General features: G+C 37.6%; 1 protein-coding gene across 3 annotated transcripts in view; it reads left to right on the top strand.

Moving 5' to 3' along the window:
• Positions 1-12,281, top strand: part of Atp11b (ATPase phospholipid transporting 11B (putative)) — a 109,107-nt gene extending 96,826 nt beyond the window's left edge. For 2 of the 3 annotated variants that reach the window (XM_090342598.1, XM_090342622.1), the window contains 2 exons: positions 4,058-4,191; positions 8,606-12,281. In XM_090342598.1, coding sequence (XP_090198724.1) covers positions 4,058-4,191; positions 8,606-8,687 — 216 coding nt within the window. In that variant the 3' untranslated portion in view covers positions 8,688-12,281. The remainder of the gene's footprint in view (positions 1-4,057; positions 4,192-8,605) is intronic. The other variant, XM_090342605.1, reaches the window with a different exon arrangement.
• The last annotated feature ends 8,828 nt before the right edge of the window (positions 12,282-21,109 follow it).

The following is a 21,109-nucleotide window of genomic DNA, read 5'->3' on the forward strand; positions in this document are numbered from 1 at the left end:
AGTCACTTCCCTCTTTTTCCCCCTTTGAAGATAACTACCTTAACATCAGACCCAGACAGAAGCAGTGTTCTGCATGTATGCACTCATGGTGACCCTGAAGAGGTCATCATCAGTGAGTCCTTACCAGGCGGCTGCTTAAAACCTCTGTGAGCAAAGCACATGCTACTCAACCAAGACCTTTGTTCTCTAGTTACTGCTCTGATTCAGTTCTCCCCAAACGAATGTGCAAAAAGGACCAGTTTGTTGTTTTCTTTTTCTTAGTTTCCTATCCCTCATGTGTCAGTACTTTTATGAATATAATAAAAATAAATTACTGAGGGCCGGGAGTTTGGCCTAGTGGTTAAAGTGCTTGCCTAGCATGCATGAAGACCCTGGTTCAATTCCTCGGTACCACGTATAGAAAAAAGCCGGAAGTGGTGCTGAGGCTCAAGTGGTAGAGCTCTAGCTTTGAGAAAGTCCAAGGACAGTGCTCAGGCCCTGAGCTCAAGCCCAGGACTGGCAAAAAAAAAAAATTACTGAGATAGATAAAAGTCATCCCCTGTATTAAAACTACTAGTGTATTCCAGTTATAAAATTGTTCTTTCAAATAGCTCTAAAGTATTCTAAACTGCCTCTGACAAAGCAGAGTCCTGCATGGGCAGTCACAGTGTACTCACGGGGCACCAGTGGGCCAGCAGTCTCACTTTGAGTCAACCCTGGGCATGTTGCATGGGATCAGTAGTAATAACTGCTCCATACTCCCCCCCCATCATGCTTGTGCAGACAACGTACTTCTGCCCGCTCACAGTTACCCTTCTTCCGTCAGCCTGCCAGGCCTTGCCTCACACCTTCAACTGTTGAAACCCCACCCATATAGTCAAGATACATTTCAAATGCCATCTTTTCATCAGACCTTTCATGCTTTCTTTTTAGTAACATCTAGGTTCCAGCCTTTTCTGGATAGTCGGCCTCACACCATAGTTTTAAAAGGCAGCGTAGGCACTTAGCAAAAGTTGGAGTTCTGGGCTGGAATTTTAGCCTAGTGGTAGAGTGCTTACCTAGCATGCGCGAAGACCCAGGTTCAATTCTTCAGTACCACATATATAGAAAAAAAGCCAGAAATGGTGCTATGGCTCAAGTGGTAGAGCTCTAGCCTTGAGAAAGCCCAAGGATAGTGCTTAGGCCCTGAGCTCAAGCCCACGACTGGCAAAAAAAAAAAAAAAAAGAAAAAAGAAAAAAAAAAGAAATTGGGGTTCTAAAATGGAAAAAAAAAAATTCAAGCCCCAGCCTGAGTGGCCATGAACAAATTCTTTTTTTTTTCCCTGTGGGTCATGAGGCTTGAACTCAGCCTAGGTGCTGTCCCTGAGCTCTTCAGCTCAAGGCTACCGCAGTACCCCTGGACATGGGCATTAGTCCCCAAGGTCTTCAGCTGAAAGCTACTGCTGACTTTTCCTGCTGACTTTCCTGCTGGCTTTTCTTCTATTTTTTTTTTTTCATTATTCTTACCTCACTAGATTGAGGACAGGGTTGTTCTCCCCTGGTATAGAATCTTGCTTAGAAAACACAAGTTGACTTTAAGTGATGCCAGTGTGTCAAAGAAAAGCCAGAGAAAAATTACTCATGGTTGGAGAGGTGTGGGAAGTTTCCTGAAGACAATTTGAATTTGAAGTGAATTGTGGTATAGGTTCGTATTCTGACCCTACCATGATGACAGTGACACATGTCCAGTTGGCTGATGTAGAGACCACATGAAAGGAGGGCAGGAAAGGCAGCAGGAGCTAGAGAAAGACATTTGAGTGAATGGTGTGTTGCTGTATCCTTTGGGCATATGGCAGCCCTGGAGCCCCCCTGTGGAAGCAAATTCAACTGCAGCCCAGGGACCCAAAGACAAAACAAGACAAGTTTTCTAAACCAGCATCTCTCAAACTCTTCCTCTGAAATTAATGTTCTTCTGGTGTTTGTTAGCATTTCCTGCTTCATACGGAGGGAGCGGTTTCTGAAAGCACATGTTTTTGAATTAGGAAATCTCTATCTCTCTGAAGAATGTCCTGACTCATTGACAGTCTTTTCCTTCAAAAGTTCAAAAGTTTGTTTCGAACTTGGTTGAATTAGGTAAGAATTTGGTTGAATTAGTGTTTTCCGCAATTAGTTGGCCATAGAAACTTCTAAAGCAAAATTGGAATAAATGTCTTACAAAAATGTTTAAGAAACAATGCCATAGCCACTTAAGTGGCTCACACCAGTAGTTCCAGCTACTCACATGATGAAGTGGGGAAGATTGGCCACAGGCCAGCCCCGGCAGTAAGGTAGCCAGACCCCAGGTCAACAGAAAAAGCTGAATATGGTGATGCATATTTGCTATCTCAGCTATGCAGGAAGTATGAAGAGGATGACTGGCTACCCAGGAAAAGGTGATACTCGTATCTCCATAATAAGCAGAGCAAAAAGCACTAAAGGCATGGCTTAAGTGGTAGAGTGCCAGCTTAGCAAGGATGAAGCAAGCCCTGAATTCAAACCCTAGTATTATTGAAAGGAGGGAGGAAGGAAGACAGAGGAGGGGGACAGGGGAAGGGAAGATACATTCCTAAATGAATGGTGTTTTAATAAAACAAGAAATAAGGTTTAGCTGGCACAGCCAGGTGATTGCCAAACCAGGTGTATTGGGTGTTGATATTCACTGTTGTGCCAGGATCACTCCAAGCATAGACCTTGTAGGATACGACAGCTGCTTGTACTCAGAATGCCAGGTTGCCTCCATCCTACTGCATCTGTCATGTCCATCTTCTCTGCGCATTGTGATTGTCTCCACAAAGGTCCTGTGTTGCTGTGTCACCACCTGACACATGCTGATTCCCAACCTTTGTAGAAGTAAACCTCTGCTGAGTTTCCTTGCATTGTTCTTTCCTCGGATCGTCAGATTTTTTATATAGGGTATCATGTATGTAAATGAAAGTGAACCCAAATAAGTTTTTTAAAAATGACAACTTCTCAGTAATTTGCCTTCTTGACTATAAAAGTAGGTTGGGATTCATTCAGTATGTGGTCAGATCATCTGTTTTTTTCAAGTTGACAAATGTGTTCATAGTATGGAATGGATTATCTTGCTGAGGTATTTATACCTAAGTCAATTTGCATATTTGAGAAACTGGTTCAATTTTAAATCTTAATATTACTACGTATTAATTTGTTGAATAATTTTTGGTCCATGTGCCACTGGCTCAATGTTAAACAAGAGTAGACTGCTTATGGACATGAATATTTTCTTCAAAGATATTTGTGGCAGAGCGTGGTGGCTCAGGCCTGTAATCCTCGCTTACTCAGGAGGCTGAGATTTGAGGATCAAGGTTCAAAGCCAGCCCACCCACAAAAGGACCTGAAACTCTTATTTCCAATTAACTTCTAGAAAACAGGAAGTGGGACTTGGCACAAGGGTAGGACAATAGCCTTGAGTTGAAGAATTCAAGGACAGTGCCCAGGCCAAGTTCAAGCCCCATAACCCACACAAAAAAAAATTGTGCAGTAGGTCCCTATAAAGTGCTTATACTTGTCTTAAGTGTTTGCTGCTGTTACTATCATTCTTACTGAGAAGTGACCTAGACCTACTTGGGAATAGGTCTTGCCTGATTGGTACTGATCAGTCTTCAAACTGCTTCTTAACTCTACTGTTCTCAATTGCTGGGCACGTTTTATTGTAATTGTAGCCACAATATTAAGTTTCTGAGTGGTTGATTCGAACCAGTTTGACCATAATAAATTACTAAAATATTAAAAATTCTAAATTTTTGTAGCTTTAAATAGCTACTCACGTTTATGTAATTATTTTCTTGCCTTATAATTATGAGTAATTATAATCAGAATCAAATATAATTATAATAATTAGAATTAGAATCAAAGACCTTAATATTTTATATGATTATAACCTGCTAGTTTTTCATTCCCTTCCATATTATAGGAAAAACATGTTCATTTATATACATTTCCTTGTGCTTTAATAGGCTTTTTGTACATTTTTTTAGCCCTATAAGGGGGTACAAATTTATAAATAGCTCATTTTTTTCTTTTCCTTCTATTCCTCCAGCTTACTGAAACAAATTCAAGTATCAAGTGCTTGGACTCCATGTGCTGTTTCCCGGAAGGAGAAACGGCATGGGCATCTGTTAGAAGAATGCTGGAACGAGTTATAGGAAGATGTAGCCCCGCCCACTTCAGCAGGTGTGACATTTCTCTAAGTAGCCTTTGCTGCAGATAAGTGTCCTGTAACTGAACAGGGTAAACCTGCAGCTTTGGCTACCCAGTAAATCAGCAAATGATTGCTCCTGTGGAGAGAAAGTCTTCCAGTCATTAGCACACCTAATGGTAGATTTTCACATCATGGCTTTGGGGTAGGGATCTTCCACTCACAAAGCAACAGAAAGCATCTTTGAAGACACTCTTCATCCACTGAATAAAGAATTTGTTCTCTCTTACCTTTTTTCTAAAATATGGTGAATAGGAGTGGCTATTTTTTTTCTCGGTTTATATGACTTTTATTTTTATAGCTATATTACTGTTTCATTTCCTACTGTTTTTCTGCTTTTTGTCTTTACATTTTCCATACATAGGGAAGTCAAGGTTTTGCTTTTCTTATTCCTCATGTATATTTTATAGTCATTTCAAAATTAAACACAAGCTGTATTTTTGTTTCCTCCCCATCTTAAAGATGTCTGTAAAGTTTTGAAATAGGTGGTGATTTAAATTTTTTATTTGGTATTTAGTGTCTGAGTAAAAATTTGTAAGTTATAACAGGATTTAACCTACAAATTCTAATTACTATGTATTGATCAGAATAGTCTTAGCATTTTTGTTCCCTCCTAATTCTACTTCTTGGTTACATGTACTACAGCTTCTTTTTGTGTATCATAACCCCCCAAAATAGTTTATTTTTGTAAATGCCATCTAAAATTCGTTTAAAAATTGAAGTGGATTTACTTCTTCATAAATGTACCCAAAGTATTTATGATACCAAATAATAGAAATAGCTTTTTCTACATTTGTTATTCTTCATTCAAATATATTCCAAAATCAGAGAAGCCGTATACCACTGGGAATGGGAGTTGCAAAGGGCCTGACAGATGCTCACTTTCACCAGGGCTCCATGAAAACTGTCACCTCTACAGGAGCAGTAAATAAAGGGTGGGGGGCATTCTTCTTTACCTATTGATAAGGAATGTGTAAAACATGTTTAGCTGTGTATTCTTAAAGTTACAAGTTATGGGTCCATTCATGTATTGTAAAATTCCAATAACTTTTACTCATGAGCTTGCTAGATGTGCATTTCTGCCTTTTACTCTGCTATGCCTTTATGGAAGAGTTGAATTGACGGATCACATTTCTTTGTCAATATAATGCCTATTCTTTCAATCCTCATTAATTCTAATTTAATCATAACCTGTAATCCAGAATATTTCTTTAGTTCTCTGATACTATTTTGTAATAATTCCATCCTGCATAAACAGATTATTATGAGCAGTTAAATTTATTCGGATGTATATCTCTTAATAACATGGCTTTACTACACAGAGACGAGTTTGCAAGCAGAATATCATACAGTTGAACTTGGAATATAATTTAAATTTCTACTTCAGCAGAAATTCCTCTTCAGTGGTCATACATGTCTTTGCTAATGATTTTTAATTAATCTTAAATCAGCCAAAAACTGCATTATATACACTCATATCCATTTCCTATTTCATTTGTGTAGATATTATATATCATTCTTCACACAACCATTTTTCTGCTTTATTACCCCTTTTAACCTGTCCCAGGGGTTATTGGATTTATTTTAATGGGTTCTCTCAAAAGGTGGCTATTACCATCTATACCTCTATTCACTCAAAACTGTACCATAGTCTTTTCTAAGGTTACTTTCTAATCAAATGTTTAACTTAATGGTCATATTTGACAGAGTAGAAATGCCTTTCCAGTGTTGTCCAGCATATCAAGTTGTAGTATTGGTTACTATTGTGATTTTCTTCCTCAGACGAATAATCAAAAAAGTCTTTTCAGGTCTGATTTTCCCTAGGGAATAAGGTACCATAAGGGACAGTGCTACCTGGTGCTTTCTGAAGGGCTGTATGACAGCTGCCAACAGATCCTTCAACATTGTATTTATTTATACTTCGTCATTTTATATGTACAAATTTTTTCTACATAGAATTGTGAAATGCATGTGCCACTTTGATTTTAGAACAACCTCTACCCTACATTTCTTCATGTCTAATTGAGACCTTCACTTACAAAATAGATACACGATGTAGAAGCACTGAGCTATCTACCCCATTCACATATTTAATGTAACATCAATGAACAGTACTTGAGAAATATAAGTGTTTGCAAAGGATAGATTTCTCTGTAAATTCGTACAATCGGGGTATAAAAATTTTATTTTTATTTTATTAATTGGTTGTCAGAGGTATATGCCATAGAACAAACTCTGGTACTTGCAAAGAGAGTATCATAAAACATATCCCATGTCATATTCTTTTTTTTTCCCATGTTACATTCTGAAGAGCTGTGTTTCAGCAGTGAATTATTTTCTATACTAGTAATTCCTTTATCCTTACTACAATGGTCTTTTAAAAGAGGTGAGCTGGGTACAAGCCTGTAACCCTAGCTACCTGGGGAGATTGCAGAAGACATATCACAAGTTCAGGACCAGGCTGGACAACTTAGTGATTCTGTCTCAAAAAGGCTGGAGGAGTGACTCACAAGTAGAGTGCTTGCCTAGCATGTGCAAGGCTTTATGTCCAGTCCCCTGTACCAAAAGGAAAACATGAAAAAGAAAGATCAGGGGGCCAGGAGTTTGGCCTAGTGGTAGAATGCTTGCCTAGCATGCACGAAGACCCAAGTTCGATTCCTCTGTATCACATACATAGAAAAAAGCCAGAAGTGGTGCTGAGGCTCAAGTGATAGAGCTCTAGCCAGGACTGCCAAATAATAATAATAATAATAATTAATAATAATAAGTAGATATGGCACTTAACATTATTTTGCTAATACTGAGTTTTAACTCAGCCCTTCGTGCTTGCTAGAGAGGTGCTTTACCACCCAAGTTACCCTCCCACTCCTCAAAAGTAATATTTAAGGTAAATGATTTTTAAAAGGACTTTTTAAATGAAGGAAATCTTATCTGATTTCTTCTATGAAAACAATGACTGTAAAGATGAAAGAGTAACACTATTAGCACTTTGGAATTGGACACTAGACTCCAGATAATTGGGATGTAGACAGTTCAAACTCTTCCTGTCATACTTTACTCTGTAAGAAATTTTTAGATTCTTTTTTTCATATATTTTTTATTGTAATTGATAAAAGGGTTACATGATATTTGCCAGATAGATGGTGCATTAATTCCCATACATTGATTGATCTGAAATTTTTAGATTCTTATGTTGATTAATTTTTTTCTGCACACACTGAATGCCTGATATGTAGAGACACAGATGTAAATTGAGTACTGAGCTCTTCCCTAATCTAAGGTAGATAGATGTTGCTCAAGCTCTTTGAAAGTTTTCTAGAAATGCTGAAGAACTGGTGTAGTTACTGCTCATTTTCTGTTTGTACAACTTTGCAAAAGTTTGAGATTCCAAACTTCATTGTGTTTGTGCTTAATCATTAATATAAACTTAACCATTAATCATTAATATAAACTGCACGCAGAATGAGTCTCTAAGGAAAAAGATATTGACTATAGGTGACTCAGGGCCATCTTGAGTGCCAGTTTCTTCTTCCCTGTGTAGGAGAACTGGAAACCCTGGGATGTTATATAAAAATGAAACCATGGTTGCCAGACTGAAAGACAGTTGCCATACAAGAGGCACAGCTCAAGTGGGCGAGCACCAACCGTGAGCCAAAAAAAAAAGGCCCAGTAAAAGCACTAGGCCCTGATAGTGTCATCCCTAAAATAAGATAGTCTCTTTATACATTATCTGGCTACTTCTGGTCTTTGAGTTAGTTTAAATTTACTCTGGCTAATTAAAGTTTATAGCTGTAAATGAAATATGTACTAAATTGCATTCCATATCACTCCAGACCAGAAAAGGTTTTTTTTTCCTTTGTTACTAACAAATGTCATAGATACCTTTTAAATCAACTACTTACAGCATTCAGGCTGACTAGCCTGAAGTCTTTAGTGTAGAATGAGTAGCTGAAAAGAAGTTGCCAGTGATATCAACATACCATTTTTTTCTAAGGCTTTTGGTATGTGGGAATTTGGGGCTGTTTTTTTCCTATATGTCAAAAGTAATGGCCTAGTTTCTCTTCAGCAAAACTAAATTCATATGATTCTTAAGGTCAACAATCATTAAGCATCTCATATTACATAGTTTTTTGGTTTTTTTTAAGTTGTTTTATTACTAATGAATTCCAACATTTGGCTGGTGTGTTTAATGATTAGAGCCTAATTTTCCCCATTTCTGTAGTGTAGAAATAGATGGACACTTGTTCCTTATCCAAAGAATCCTAGCATTTAAAAACGAATCCATTAGTGATTAAATGTCATTTTAGTCCTGAGTTTTAGAGTGTTTTCTCTCTCTCAGTTAAAACATAGGTCTTGGTGAGCCAAATTTTTCTCTTATTGTTGCTTCAGATCATGGAGTGCATCGGATCCTTTCTATACCAACGACAGGAGCGTCTTGACACTCTCCACAATGGACTCCTCTACTTGTTAAAGGGCAGTAGTACTTTGTGGAGTGATTCTCCTCCTTTCTGCAAATTCAGGGTAATAATCCTGAAAGTGGCCACTGTAGTTCCAAAATGACCTTGTCAACAGCTCTGGTGTAGTCCACAGCCACTCAGAGTTCAAATGGCAAACAAATAACAAGATGAACTGCTCTTCTCTCTCCTCAATTTTAATCTGAACATTAAAATTTGTGAATAAAGAGTTATTTTCAATCTCTTTGTCTGGGTTGTCCCTTCTGCTTTGGGACTTTTGATGGCATTTCAGTCTGATTCTGAGGTCATTTTATTTTAATACCAAGGTTAAAAAAAAGATAACTCTAGTTAGGTATATTTTTTAGGATTAGCTAGGTTATGAAATTACCTAAATATGCTTCTGTAAATTATGCTGAAAGTTTGCCTTGAGAACTCTATTTTTTTATTAGAGTTATATTTAAAGTTTTTCATGGGAAAAGTTAATGTGAATATTGAAGAATCTTGGTCCTCACTGACCTCTATTGTTAATTCATTAATGCTTTATAAGTTCACAGAGCAAATAAGGAGAGTGCACTTACAACTATTATTTACTGCACTATGATGGTAAATTTATACTGATTCCAAATTTCTGTAAATGTGCTGTAGCAATCAGTAAAATTAACCATATAACATATACATATGTCAGAAATCAACTTCCATTTGCCAAATTTCACATTCATGGGCTTAACCAGTGTTTTTGTGATAGAATGTGAAGAACATATAGTGGATAAATTATACTATTATAATGGATACTATTATACTATTAATTTAATGTCTTCATTAGATCCTTTGCATGCTTTTAACATGGGTAACACATGAATTTCCTTTGTTTCTCTTTATCTAAAGGTTCTGTTTATAGTTATTTTGTGATAATATTGTAAATCTCAGTTATATCAATAAAACAAGTTTGGACAGTATTTAAATATTTATTGCAAATACTTCTGATTTTACAAATCAAAATGCGTAATCAATAAAAAGAGGAATACCTCTTTTTGTGCCTCTTTCTGGAATTATAAGTTGCCCAAACTTATAATTGCAGTTTATAATTGCTCTAGCCTTTTTAGAAGCTAGACTTTAGAATCTTGCTATTTTTTTAGGTTAATAGATACTAAGATATGGCAAACTACTACAGTAAAGCAAATTCTGCTAGGGTCCCTTCATAAGGAATGTCAGATATGGCTATGAAACACCAAGGAAGCAGCCTAAACTGCTAATTTTTTAGTAGCAAAAGGTAAATTGTAGCTGCAGGAAATTAAGATATTATGAAGAGTTAATCGAGTACATGTTAATTTATTGCATCTCACATTTGCATCCCAAGTCTGTCAGGTAGACTCAGTGCTGTTACCTTTCTAAAATGTTTGAAGAATTGTAAATGAGCATAGGTTTATAAACAATTTCCTAACTCTAAGCATGGCATCAAAAATTATAAAAGATTCGATGAAGATGTTCCCTTGAGAATAGAATTGCTTTTTGAAGATTTGCTGTTCGAGTCTCTACTCCTTTCCTGTTTCCTGAGTGTGTCTCCTGGAGTTGAGCTGGTCAAGAATGGTAGAGCAAGAATAGTTGCCTTTGTCTGCTAGTAAACTTTTTGCTTGTCTGTTTTAATAGTGCAAGAACACTGTTATCTATTTCAGAATTTATGTGATCATAAATAGCCCTTCTTATCTCTCTTAGCTTTAGGAAAATTGAGTTTGGAACTGCGTGAAGTGGGTGATGGAATGCCCCATGCTCACACATGCCATCTGTGCTCAGAGACATGTAGAAACAGTAGGGTACTTCACAGACTGGAACTTGCTTTCTCAACAGTCTTGTGAAGTATACACATAACAAAATAGGCCTGCATGACCTTGACCATGGTTAGGGGACCACCGAGTAAATGTACGGCTTACAAAGCACACCAAGTCACCGAGTGGTCTGGACAATCCCTACAAGGCAGAGCCAGCTGTCCTTGGGCTCTGGCAGGCCTGACTGCAGGAATATTTTGCACTTACCATTTGCAGTTGGTTAAGAAGGGCTGTGTGTGGTTCAGGTGGTGCTGAAGGCCAAACTCATTTTCATTCATGCTAAGCAGGCACTCATCACTAAGCTACATTTCTAGCTCTATTTTTTTTCTCACAAATAGGACTGGAGTGTAGTTTAGCATGGGTGAGGCCCTAAGTCCCATCCTAGCCCCTCAAAAATAAAGGGTATCCACTTCAGTACTTATCCCACTTCGTCATTCAAAACATACAGCATTCTAAATGGGGGGTTTCTCCTGCTGATTTCGACACCATTACTATTCATCCTAAAACCACAAAATAGGCAGTACCCATAGTAAAGCTTTCGAGCTCTTTGGGAATTTCTTATCTGGCAAACCCAGAGCAAGATGCCAAATGTGTTAGCGCTAGTTAAGTCTCAGCTGTCTGTCCGGCTTGCTTGCCTTTAGTCTCAAGCCTGTAGACCAGGAGATAGTGACAAGTGCCTGCTCATCTCCACTGCCAGCAGCTCCCTGCCCCACCGGAGCAGAGGACAAGGGACAACTACAGCTGCCATAGTGGAAGAGAGGAGGGAATGCTCATTTTCTCAACCTTCTCTTGGGCCTGAAGCTCTGGAATATAATAAAGGCTTTCTGAGCTGACCCAAACCTTGAGTAGAAAATGGCAAACCACCCTGCTATGAAGCATCTGCATGTGCCCTATTCTAGTTCCAGATTTGATTGTAATGTATAGAGGAGCTAGTTACATTCACCAGGTCGTAGGTGCATTACTTCTCACACATTGATACCTCTTCTCATATTTTTGTCCTCATTTCCCTCCCTCGACCCTCTTGAGATTTCTTCAGCAGAAAATTAAACCTCTGTGAAGCTTAAGCCCCCTGATAAGCAGAAGTAAAGGCCACTAAAATTTTTACAATTCAAAATACACGACCATGAAGCCACACAGGGCATCTCACTCCTTCGTGGTCCTAGGCTGAGGTCAGAGGATTGTGGTTTGTAAGCTGCCTAGCAGGGAAGTTTTGTGAAACAATCTCCAATTAACCACCAAAAGGCCAGAAGTAAAGCTATGGTTGAAGTGGTAGAGCCCTAGCCTTGAGCAAATAAAGCTCAGGAACAGTGTCCAGGCCTTGAGTTCAAGCCCTGGGACCAGTACAAACATATTCATGCTACTCTGAAGACATTGTGGAGAATAGGGGAAAATGTTCTGTGGTTCCAGGCTTATTTCTGGGTAAAAATCAGTTTGGAGTATAATATAAGCAAATGCTAATAAAACTGACCAAAGAATTCTATGTAAACATGTTTGGCTACATCTTGGCCCCCTTTATACTTTTATTTGTATCTTAAGTCATCTATTTTCATAAGAAATATTAAAGTGCTCTCTGTTGTGAAATAACTTGAACGATATTCCTACAAATCAGTAATGTTTTGTAATGTGACAATTTTTATGAAGAATGCATAGCTGGAAATACTGTACCAGTGCATAGTCTAAAACTTTAGACCCCACACTGCGGCTGTCTAATGTACACCTCTAAAAGTTTCTTGACATCAATTTTTTTAATTTATAAAATATTTATCAAATAAAAGTTTTCCTATGTAATTGTTGCTCTACTTAATGATTTTAAGATTCTGCTTATCATAACCAGCAATACAGACTTATCTTGTAAAGTTTATTTCCCCTCTGTTACAAGGTAGAAATGTATGAACTGTAGAGACAGACATCCCCACTGAAAATAGCATCACTGTGAAAAATCAGACGCAGCCACCTGTGCATTTGGAAAAGCCCGGGAGATACAGAGCGCACCTTCAAGAAAATGGAACTGATTCGGGCTTGTAGCGTCCTCTCACTTACTAGAGTCCAGTTAGAGCACAGACAGTAGCGTAATCTGCGCTTTTGTTAGGTTAAACTGTTGTCTCTACCCATGAGTTAGTATTTGCAAAGGATAAAATACATGTTATATGGTTCATTTCTCAAATGTATACAATTGTGGTCAGGTGACTGTACACACGTTTTTGTGATTTGTGAGGCAGGGCCTTCCTACATAGCAAAGTGGTGTGCTGTGGCTCCAGGCTCTGCCTTCGCCTTCCCAGGGCTGAGATTGCAAGCTGGCCACCGTGCCATGCAAGGCATCTGCTTTTCTATTTTAAAAAGTATTTAAAGCGCTCTAGAATCTGGTGTTGCATACCGGTAATCCTGAAGGAGGAAGCTTGTGAGTGCAAGGCTATCCTGAGCTACATGATGAGTCCATCTCTAAATAAAGGTTTTAAATCAAAAGGTTTCCAGCCGGGGCAGACAAATCTATACAGAATAAAATACATGACAGAACATCACAAAACATGTTCATATTGAAGGACGTGGCAAGAAGTCTAACAGAAGCATTTCACTAGGAAATTGAGTGAACGAAAACAATTCGAAGTCTAGGCACCAGTGGCTCACAGCTGAGATGTTAGCTCCTCAAAGTGGAGATCTGAAGACTGCAGTTCAGAGCCAACCTGAGCAGGATAGCCCATGAAATGCTCTACTTCATAAACAAAAATGCCTGGAATGGAGCTGTGGTTCAAGTGGTAGAGTGCCAGGGACAGCAACCCAGATCTTGAGTTCACACCCCAGGACAAAAAAAAAAAAGCTTCATGCCTGTTCTCCTAGCTACTCATGATTGAGTCCCTCAATTTCTTTTTTTTTTTTAATTTATTTTTTTTTTAATTTTTTTTGCCAGACCTGGGCTTGAACTCAGGGCTTGAGCACTGTCCTTGGACTTTGTCAAGACTAGAGATCTACCACTCGAGCCTTAGCACCTCTTCCGGCTTTTTTTTTCTATGTATGTGGTACCAAGGAATCAAACCCAGGTCTTTGTGCATGCTAGGCAAGCACTTTAACCACTAAGCCAAACTCCCAGCCCCTCCCTCAATTTCTTTTGCTTAAGGCTAATGTTCTGCCACTTGAGCCACAGCTCCACTTGTGGCTTTTTGGTGGTTAATTGCAGATAGGAGTCTTACTGACTTTTCTGCCCCGTCTGGCTTTGAAGTATAGTCCTCAGATCTCAGTTAGATCTCTATGGATATTTCAGTAGTATTTATTGCAGAATAGAAAAATCTGTCCTGTATAGAATCTGTATAGAATCTCAGGGCCCTTCTATCATGGAAATAGTGTAATACTAGCATGAAGACAAAATATAGAAAAGGTCTGGTAGTAAATCTTGACAAACAGTAAAATGGTCTCCAATTTGACAAGACCATTTAATGGGCTAGCACAGCTGAAGACATGGTAATAGGAGAAATCTACATGTAAAAAATATTATGACTCTGGGGCTGGGAGTTTGGCCTAGTGGTAGAGGGCCTGCCTAGCATGCACAAAGACCCGGGTTTGATTCCTCAGTACCACATACATAGAAATAGCCAAAAGTGGTGCGGTGGCTCAGGGTAGAACACTAGCCTTGAGGAAAGTCCAAAGACAGTGCTCAGGCCCTGAACTCAAGCCCAGGACTGGCACACACAAAAAAAATATATGACTTTTTTACACCATGTACACAGATTCACATAACTTCTCCAAGATCTAAACCCAAAATGCCAAACTATAAACTTCCCAGAATACCTTAATGGCACTGCATTTGACAATGACTTCTTGAATATGACACCAAGGCTTAGGCAACAAAAGCAAAATAGTCATATCAGCTATATCAAACTTTGAAAGTCTTGTAAATCAATAGACACAGAAAACAGAAGGCAACTAATAGATTAGGAAAATAATAATTGTATCTGTGAAAGGGCTAATATCAAGAATATGTAAAGGACTATAACTCAACAACCAAATTAACTCCATTTAAGATGTGCAAAGGACTTGGAATTTTCCCCAAAGTTTATGTACAATTGTCTAAAATGAAAAATGCTCAAAATCACTAGCCATCAAACTAATGCAGATCAGAATCACAGTGATACCTCCTGTGAGCAAGAGAAAGTAAATGAATATGCAAAGGTTAAAGTCCTTGTACACTACTGGTAAAAATCATTAAAAATCATTAAATGGGAAAGCCATGGCAGTTCCTCAAGGCATCAGAAAACAATGATCACATGACATTGCCCCATTTGTTAGGAAATGGAAAGACTTAGAAAAAATCATCTTAAGTGAAATAAGCCAGACTCAAAGGAACTTAGGCTCAAGGGTTTCCCCCATTTGTCAAAATCAGTAGAAACCTTGGGCTCTCCTAGCAGAGATTTGCAATAGAGCAAAACCGATACAAAAGGCCATACAGTAGGACGCTGAGAAAGGATCTCTAGGATATAGAAACATAAGCCATATAATGAATGATTGTTGCTCTTAAGGTACTATGTTATCTCTCATCTCTTTTGCTGTCCCTTGGTTATCTCATATTGTTACAGTATCCCACTTTGTTACCTGATATATCGGATATATTTGTATTTGGTTATTTGAAAATGGATAGGGAACAGGGGAAAACAAGATGAGGGGTGGGGGTGGGGGGGAGGGAAATGGGGACCAAGACATGTGAAAGGGTATCAATGTATGGGAATTAATGCACCATCTATCTGGCAAATATCATGTAACCCTTCTATTAATTACAATAAAAATATATGAAAAAAAGAACTCATCTAAGAGATATATGTGCTCCCAGATTCTTAGAGGTATGGTCTCCAACAGTCCAAAGAATGAGAAACCTGCAGGTCTATGCACACATGAGTAATATACTTTGTACAACAAAATATTCATGCTTAAACAGGAAGAAAGTCCTCTTACATGCTACAATGTGAATGAATCTTGAGGTCATTATTGCTAAGTTAAACCAGTCACATGCACACAAAAAAAAGACAATGATTAAACTTGTAGGTACTAATGTAGCAAACTTATAGAGAAAAAAAAAAAAGATAAAGATTGATGGTAACCAGGACCTGGGAGGGAGAACTGGGAGCGGTGAAATGAGGACTGAATCTCAGTTGTGTAGAGTAGAAGAGTTCCAGAGTTTTTACTGCACAATAGAGTTGCGAACATACATAGCCCTGGTCTCAAAAAAAAAAAAAAAAAAAAAAAAAAACAAAAAAACCCATGTGGCTCATGCTCATAATTCTTGCTCCTTAGAAATTTGAGATTGGGAGGACAGCAGTTTGAGGTGAGCCAAGGGAAGAAATTCACAAGATCCACCTTAACCAATAGCTGGGAATGACAGTGCCCCACATGTCATATTAGCTAGAGTGAGAAATATAAACAGGAAAATAGTGGGCTAGTCTGTGGCAAACTAAACACGGCAATGGTATAAAAAGGATTCTACACCAGAATCAATTATTTGTCCCAGGAACACAGGATTTCTTTAATTTCCAAAACCCATCTAATGTGGTATCTATGAAAAAGAAACAAAACAAAGTGTCAGTCTCAATAGTTATATGAACAACATACAGTGCAAATCCTATGTTCATCCATGGTAAAAATCCTCAACAAATAAGGGACAGAGACACTGTAATAAACATTGTAATAAGACAATGAAAAGGTATATGGATTTAAAAAGAATTAAACTGTCTTTATTCACAGATGACTTAGCCTGTATATATATAGTAACCTTTGAAGATTAAACAAGTATTAGGAAAATTAGGACATTATGCAAAGTCACAGGATGCAAGGTCCAAATACAAAATGCTAGTTTTATATACTAGCATCAAAATACCAAACATGAAATTAAACTCACAATGGCATTAAAAAAATAAATGATGGTACAAGTCCTATAAACAGGAACTCATAAAACCTGCTTAAGGAAATGAAAGATCTAAATAAATGTTTCTGACTTGGAGAAGCCAATCTTTTTTTTTTCCCTGAAATGAGCAAGGTTTAAAGCAAAGTTAAAGGTTTAAACCTGTTAAAGCAAGGTTTCTGAATGTTTTTGATCTTGGCACATTCCTGGCCCCACTAGATGCTAGGAGAACTTCCCCACTCCAGTGCACCGAAAAGTGTTGAAAGACACCATAGCACCTACGGGGAGAGATTATCTCTATCAAAATTAAAGGATTTTTTGTAAAAAAATAAATAAAGTTTTTTTAATTTTTAAGGTGTGGTAAAATTTCTATACAGATGCCAAACAAAGCATTTAAAAACATGACAAAAACAGCTAAATGCTTGTGGTTCATCCCTATGGGATGCTGAAATTCGAGAATTACAGTTTGAAGCCAAGCCAGGCAGGCAAACCTGTGAAACGGTGAACTCCAATTAACTACTAACAAGCCAGAAGTGGTGCTGTGGCTCAAGTGGTAGAGTGCTAGCCTTGAGCACTCAGGAACAGTTCTCAAACCCTGAGTTCAAGCCCCAGGAACCCCCCCCCCAAAAAAAAGAAAAAGCCACAAAGTTGGAGACTGTAAAGCAGCAATTGTAAAATACTAAGTATTTAAAACCAAGAACACTGAAGCTGCAAAAGAAAAACTACACCTCACACACAGAGGCAATAAATGCCTTAACCAAACTCTAATTGCAAGGAAGCCATGGAAAGATATAATCCTATCCCTGAAAGATAACACATGTCAACAGAGCAGTGTATTCAGTAAAATGTACCCTTCATAACTGAGGGAGAAATTAAAATGTTCCATGATAAACAAAAGCTAAAGGAATTCATGGCAAAACCAGAACTCCATAAGATGCTTAAAGAAATCATATACATAGGCAGACAAATAAAACCAGGAAAATACAGAAAAGAATAACACTCACTAGATGAGTAGTTAATGGAAGAATAGAAAATAAGCATCACAAAACATTAGCATACCTTTCAATATTAACACTGAATATTAATGGTTTCAACTCTCCAAACAAAAACAGAACAGCAAGTGATAGTAAAAAGCAAGACCTGGCAGTTTACTGTCTATAGTAAACAAATGCCACAAACTAAAACAAATATATTCACTTAAAGTGAAAGGATGGAAAAAGCCAATGGCCTCTAAAAGGAGGTATGAGCAGCTGTATCTACTAGCAAAAAGATAGACTCTATTTAAAAAAAAAAAAAAGACCATAGTGGAAGTAAACTAGAACACAACAGTAAAAAAATAATTTTTAAAAATTCCAGTGTATGGAGACTGAACAATCACTGAACCAGTGGGTCACTGACGGAATAAAGGGGTGGGAGGAGCATTTCTAGAAACTAAGGAAAATGAAAATACAATCTATCAGGATCTTTGGGGACACAAAAAAGGCAGTGCAAAGAGGAAAGCTTACTTACAGCTATGAGGACACATATATACAAAAAAAACATATTTCAAGTAAATAACCTTAAGAAAAAGCAGAGGCACAATTAACAGATGGGAAAAAATAATAAAAATTAAGGCAGTCAGGCACCAGTGGCTCATGTCTATAGTCCAAGATATTCAAGGAGGCTAAGTTCTGAGAACCATGGTTTGAAGCCAGCCTTGATAAACAAATCTGAAATTCTTATCTCCAGTTAATCAACAAAAGAGCTAAGGCTAGTGGTGTGGCTCGAGGGGAAGACTGCCAGCCATGAGTGAAAAGTTGAACAAGATCATAAGGTCAACACTTTAAGCCCCAGTACTGGCACAAAGATTAGGGCAAAAAGGGGGAACAGCAAGAAAGAAAAGAAAAGAAACAAAGAAACAAAGAGAGAGAGAAGGGGGGAGAGAGGGAGGAAGGAAGAAAAGAACCAAGGAAACTGAAATTTGGCTCTTAAAAATAGCTACTTTGATTAAGAAGATAGAAAGTATTCAAATTAATAAAATCAGACATGAAGGTGATATCCCTTTTCATGAGGAAAGGTAATATCCCTTTTCACGAGGGAATGCTTCAAAAACCTATACTCAGATAAACTAGAAATGAATTTCTAGATACAGTTGCCTCTGCCAAAAATGTGTCAAGATATAAAGCACCTAAACAGATCCGAAACAAGCAATGAATAGAAGCAATGAGTAGAAGCAGTAATAAATACTCCCCAGACACAGAAAAGCTCAGAATTAGACAAATTCATTGCAAAACTGTCTCAGACTTTTAAGAACACCAACACTCCTCAAGCTCTTTCGTGAAACAGCAAGGGAAAAACTGCTAGTAAGCATGCTATAGAGTAAGTATATCACTCCAAAACCTCACTGAGACACAATTACAAATCAATTTCTTTGATGAATATTAATATAAACATTCTCAATAAAACTCTCCTAAACTGAATTCAACATTACATCAAAAGAATCACACACCAAGATCAAGGTGGTTTCAGCCTGGGGATGAAAGGATGATTCAGTATATGTAAATTAATGCATTTCACACAGAATATAAATAGAATAAAGGACAAAAATGACATTACTGTATCTATTTTGATGAAAAACATCTCAAGACAAAATCTCTGAAGAATCTAGGGATAAAGGAAATCTACCTCAACATAATAAAACTCTATATATTACTAGCCTCAAGTAAACATAATACTGCAACCAAAACAAAATCATTTCCTCCAAAATCAGCAGCAAGAATGTCCACACTCCCAACTCATTCAATATAATATGAGGATTCCAGGGCCAAGAGTTTAGCCTAGTGGTAGAGTGCTTGCCTAGCATGCACAAAGACCAGGGTTCAATTCCTTGGTACCACATACATAGAAAAAAGCTGGAAGTGCTGCTGAGGATCAAGTGGTAGAGCTCTAGCCTTAAGGAAGCTCAGACCCTGAGCTCAAGCCCAGGACTGGCCAAAAAAAAGGATTCTGAACCAGTGTTCTAAGGAGAAGGAGAGGGAAGAGAGAGAGAAGGAGTGGGAGAAGGGATACAAATACAAAAGTCAAATTATCCTTATTTGCAGATGCTATGATCTATATATAGCACACGCTAAAGATTCTACCAATTCCCAATAAACACTTTTGACAATGTAGCAATACATAAAATTAGCATTCAAAAATCAGTGGCTTTTCTATCAACAATGAACAGGCTGAAGACGAAATCATGAGTACAATTCCATTCACAGTAGCCTTAGAACAATAAATAAAATACTTAGGCATAAATTTAAATAAGGATGTGGAAAATCTCTACTATGAAACCTTGAAGAAAAAAAATTGAGAAAACATCCAGAAGATGGAAAGATCTCCTCCGTTCACTATCACTAAAATAGTACTGAAAGTAACCTACAGATTTAACACAATGCCCTTCCAAGTAAAATGGAAAAGGAAATCCTAAAACTTCATATGGAATTGAAAATAAAGACTCCAAATAGCAAAAGTAATCTTTAGCAAAAGAAGCAGGGCTAGAGATAGAACACCTGACTTCAAATTACACTAGAGTCAGAATGACATTGGCACAAAACACACACATAGACCTGTGGAACATTAGACCCAGAAATAGAACCACACAGCTACAGACATGATTTTTTATTCAAAGAAATAAAATATATACACTGAAAAAAGACAACCTCTTCAACTGGGAAGACTGCTTTGTCCACTTGTAAGACAATGACCTAAGGTCCTTATTTCTCATCCTGGACAAAAAAAAAAAAAAAAAAGCTAAATGGATCAAAAAATCTTATCCTACCTTCCTCCTCCTGGATCAAGATCTTCATGTAAGAGATGAAACTTTGAAACTACATATGGGAAAATTCAAGAAGATACAGGCACAGGTAATTTCTTTTTTCTTTTTTGCCATTCTTGAGGCTTGAATTCAGGGCCTGGACACTGTCCTTGGACATTTTCTGCTCAAGGCTAGCGCTCTGCCACTTGAGCCACTTCCAGCCTTTTCAGTGTATGGGATACCTGGGAATCAAACCCAGGGCTTTGCTCATGCTAGGTGAGCATGCTACCACTAGGCCACACTCCTAGCCTGGTAATTTCTTTCTCAGTAAGATTCCAACTGCTCAGAAAATAAGAGCAAGATTTGACAAGTAGTACTAGGTCAAATTAGCATGTTGCTGAAGAACCAAATAAATAATTGCAAGAACCAAAAATGGAACTACAGAATGGCAGGAAAACCTATTCAACAGGTAAAGGATGAATATCTAGAAAATACTAACAGTAAAAAAAACAAATAAATTGGAAAACTGAACGTTCAGTTCTCAAAAGAAAAAAATGCAAATGGCTAATAATGACATGAAGAAATGTTCAAACTTTAACCATGGAAAGAATGCAAATCAAATCTACACTAAGATTGTTATCTCATTCTAGTAAAACAGTAATCGCGATGCTCACTAGAAACTACGTTCAAAGTGTCTACACAATTTATCGGGGGCAGGAGGGAAAAATGGGAGAGTGGGGTGACATTGTCCAGAAAGAACTATACTCTTTATGCCTGAATTATATAACTGTAACCTCTCTATATATAACCTTTATAATAACAAATTATTTTAAAATAAAAAAAAGAATGGCAATCATCAAGAAACACTAAATGCTGGGAAAAAGGAACCCTCATATACTGTTGGTAGGAATGTACTTTAGTGAAATCACTATGGGAAGAGCATGGAGGTTCCTCAAA

The sequence above is a fragment of the Megascapheus bottae genome, chromosome 1, assembly GCF_031878675.1.
Source record: "Megascapheus bottae isolate mThoBot1 chromosome 1, mThoBot2.hap1, whole genome shotgun sequence".
In the NCBI taxonomy this organism is placed as follows: domain Eukaryota; kingdom Metazoa; phylum Chordata; class Mammalia; order Rodentia; family Geomyidae; genus Megascapheus; species Megascapheus bottae.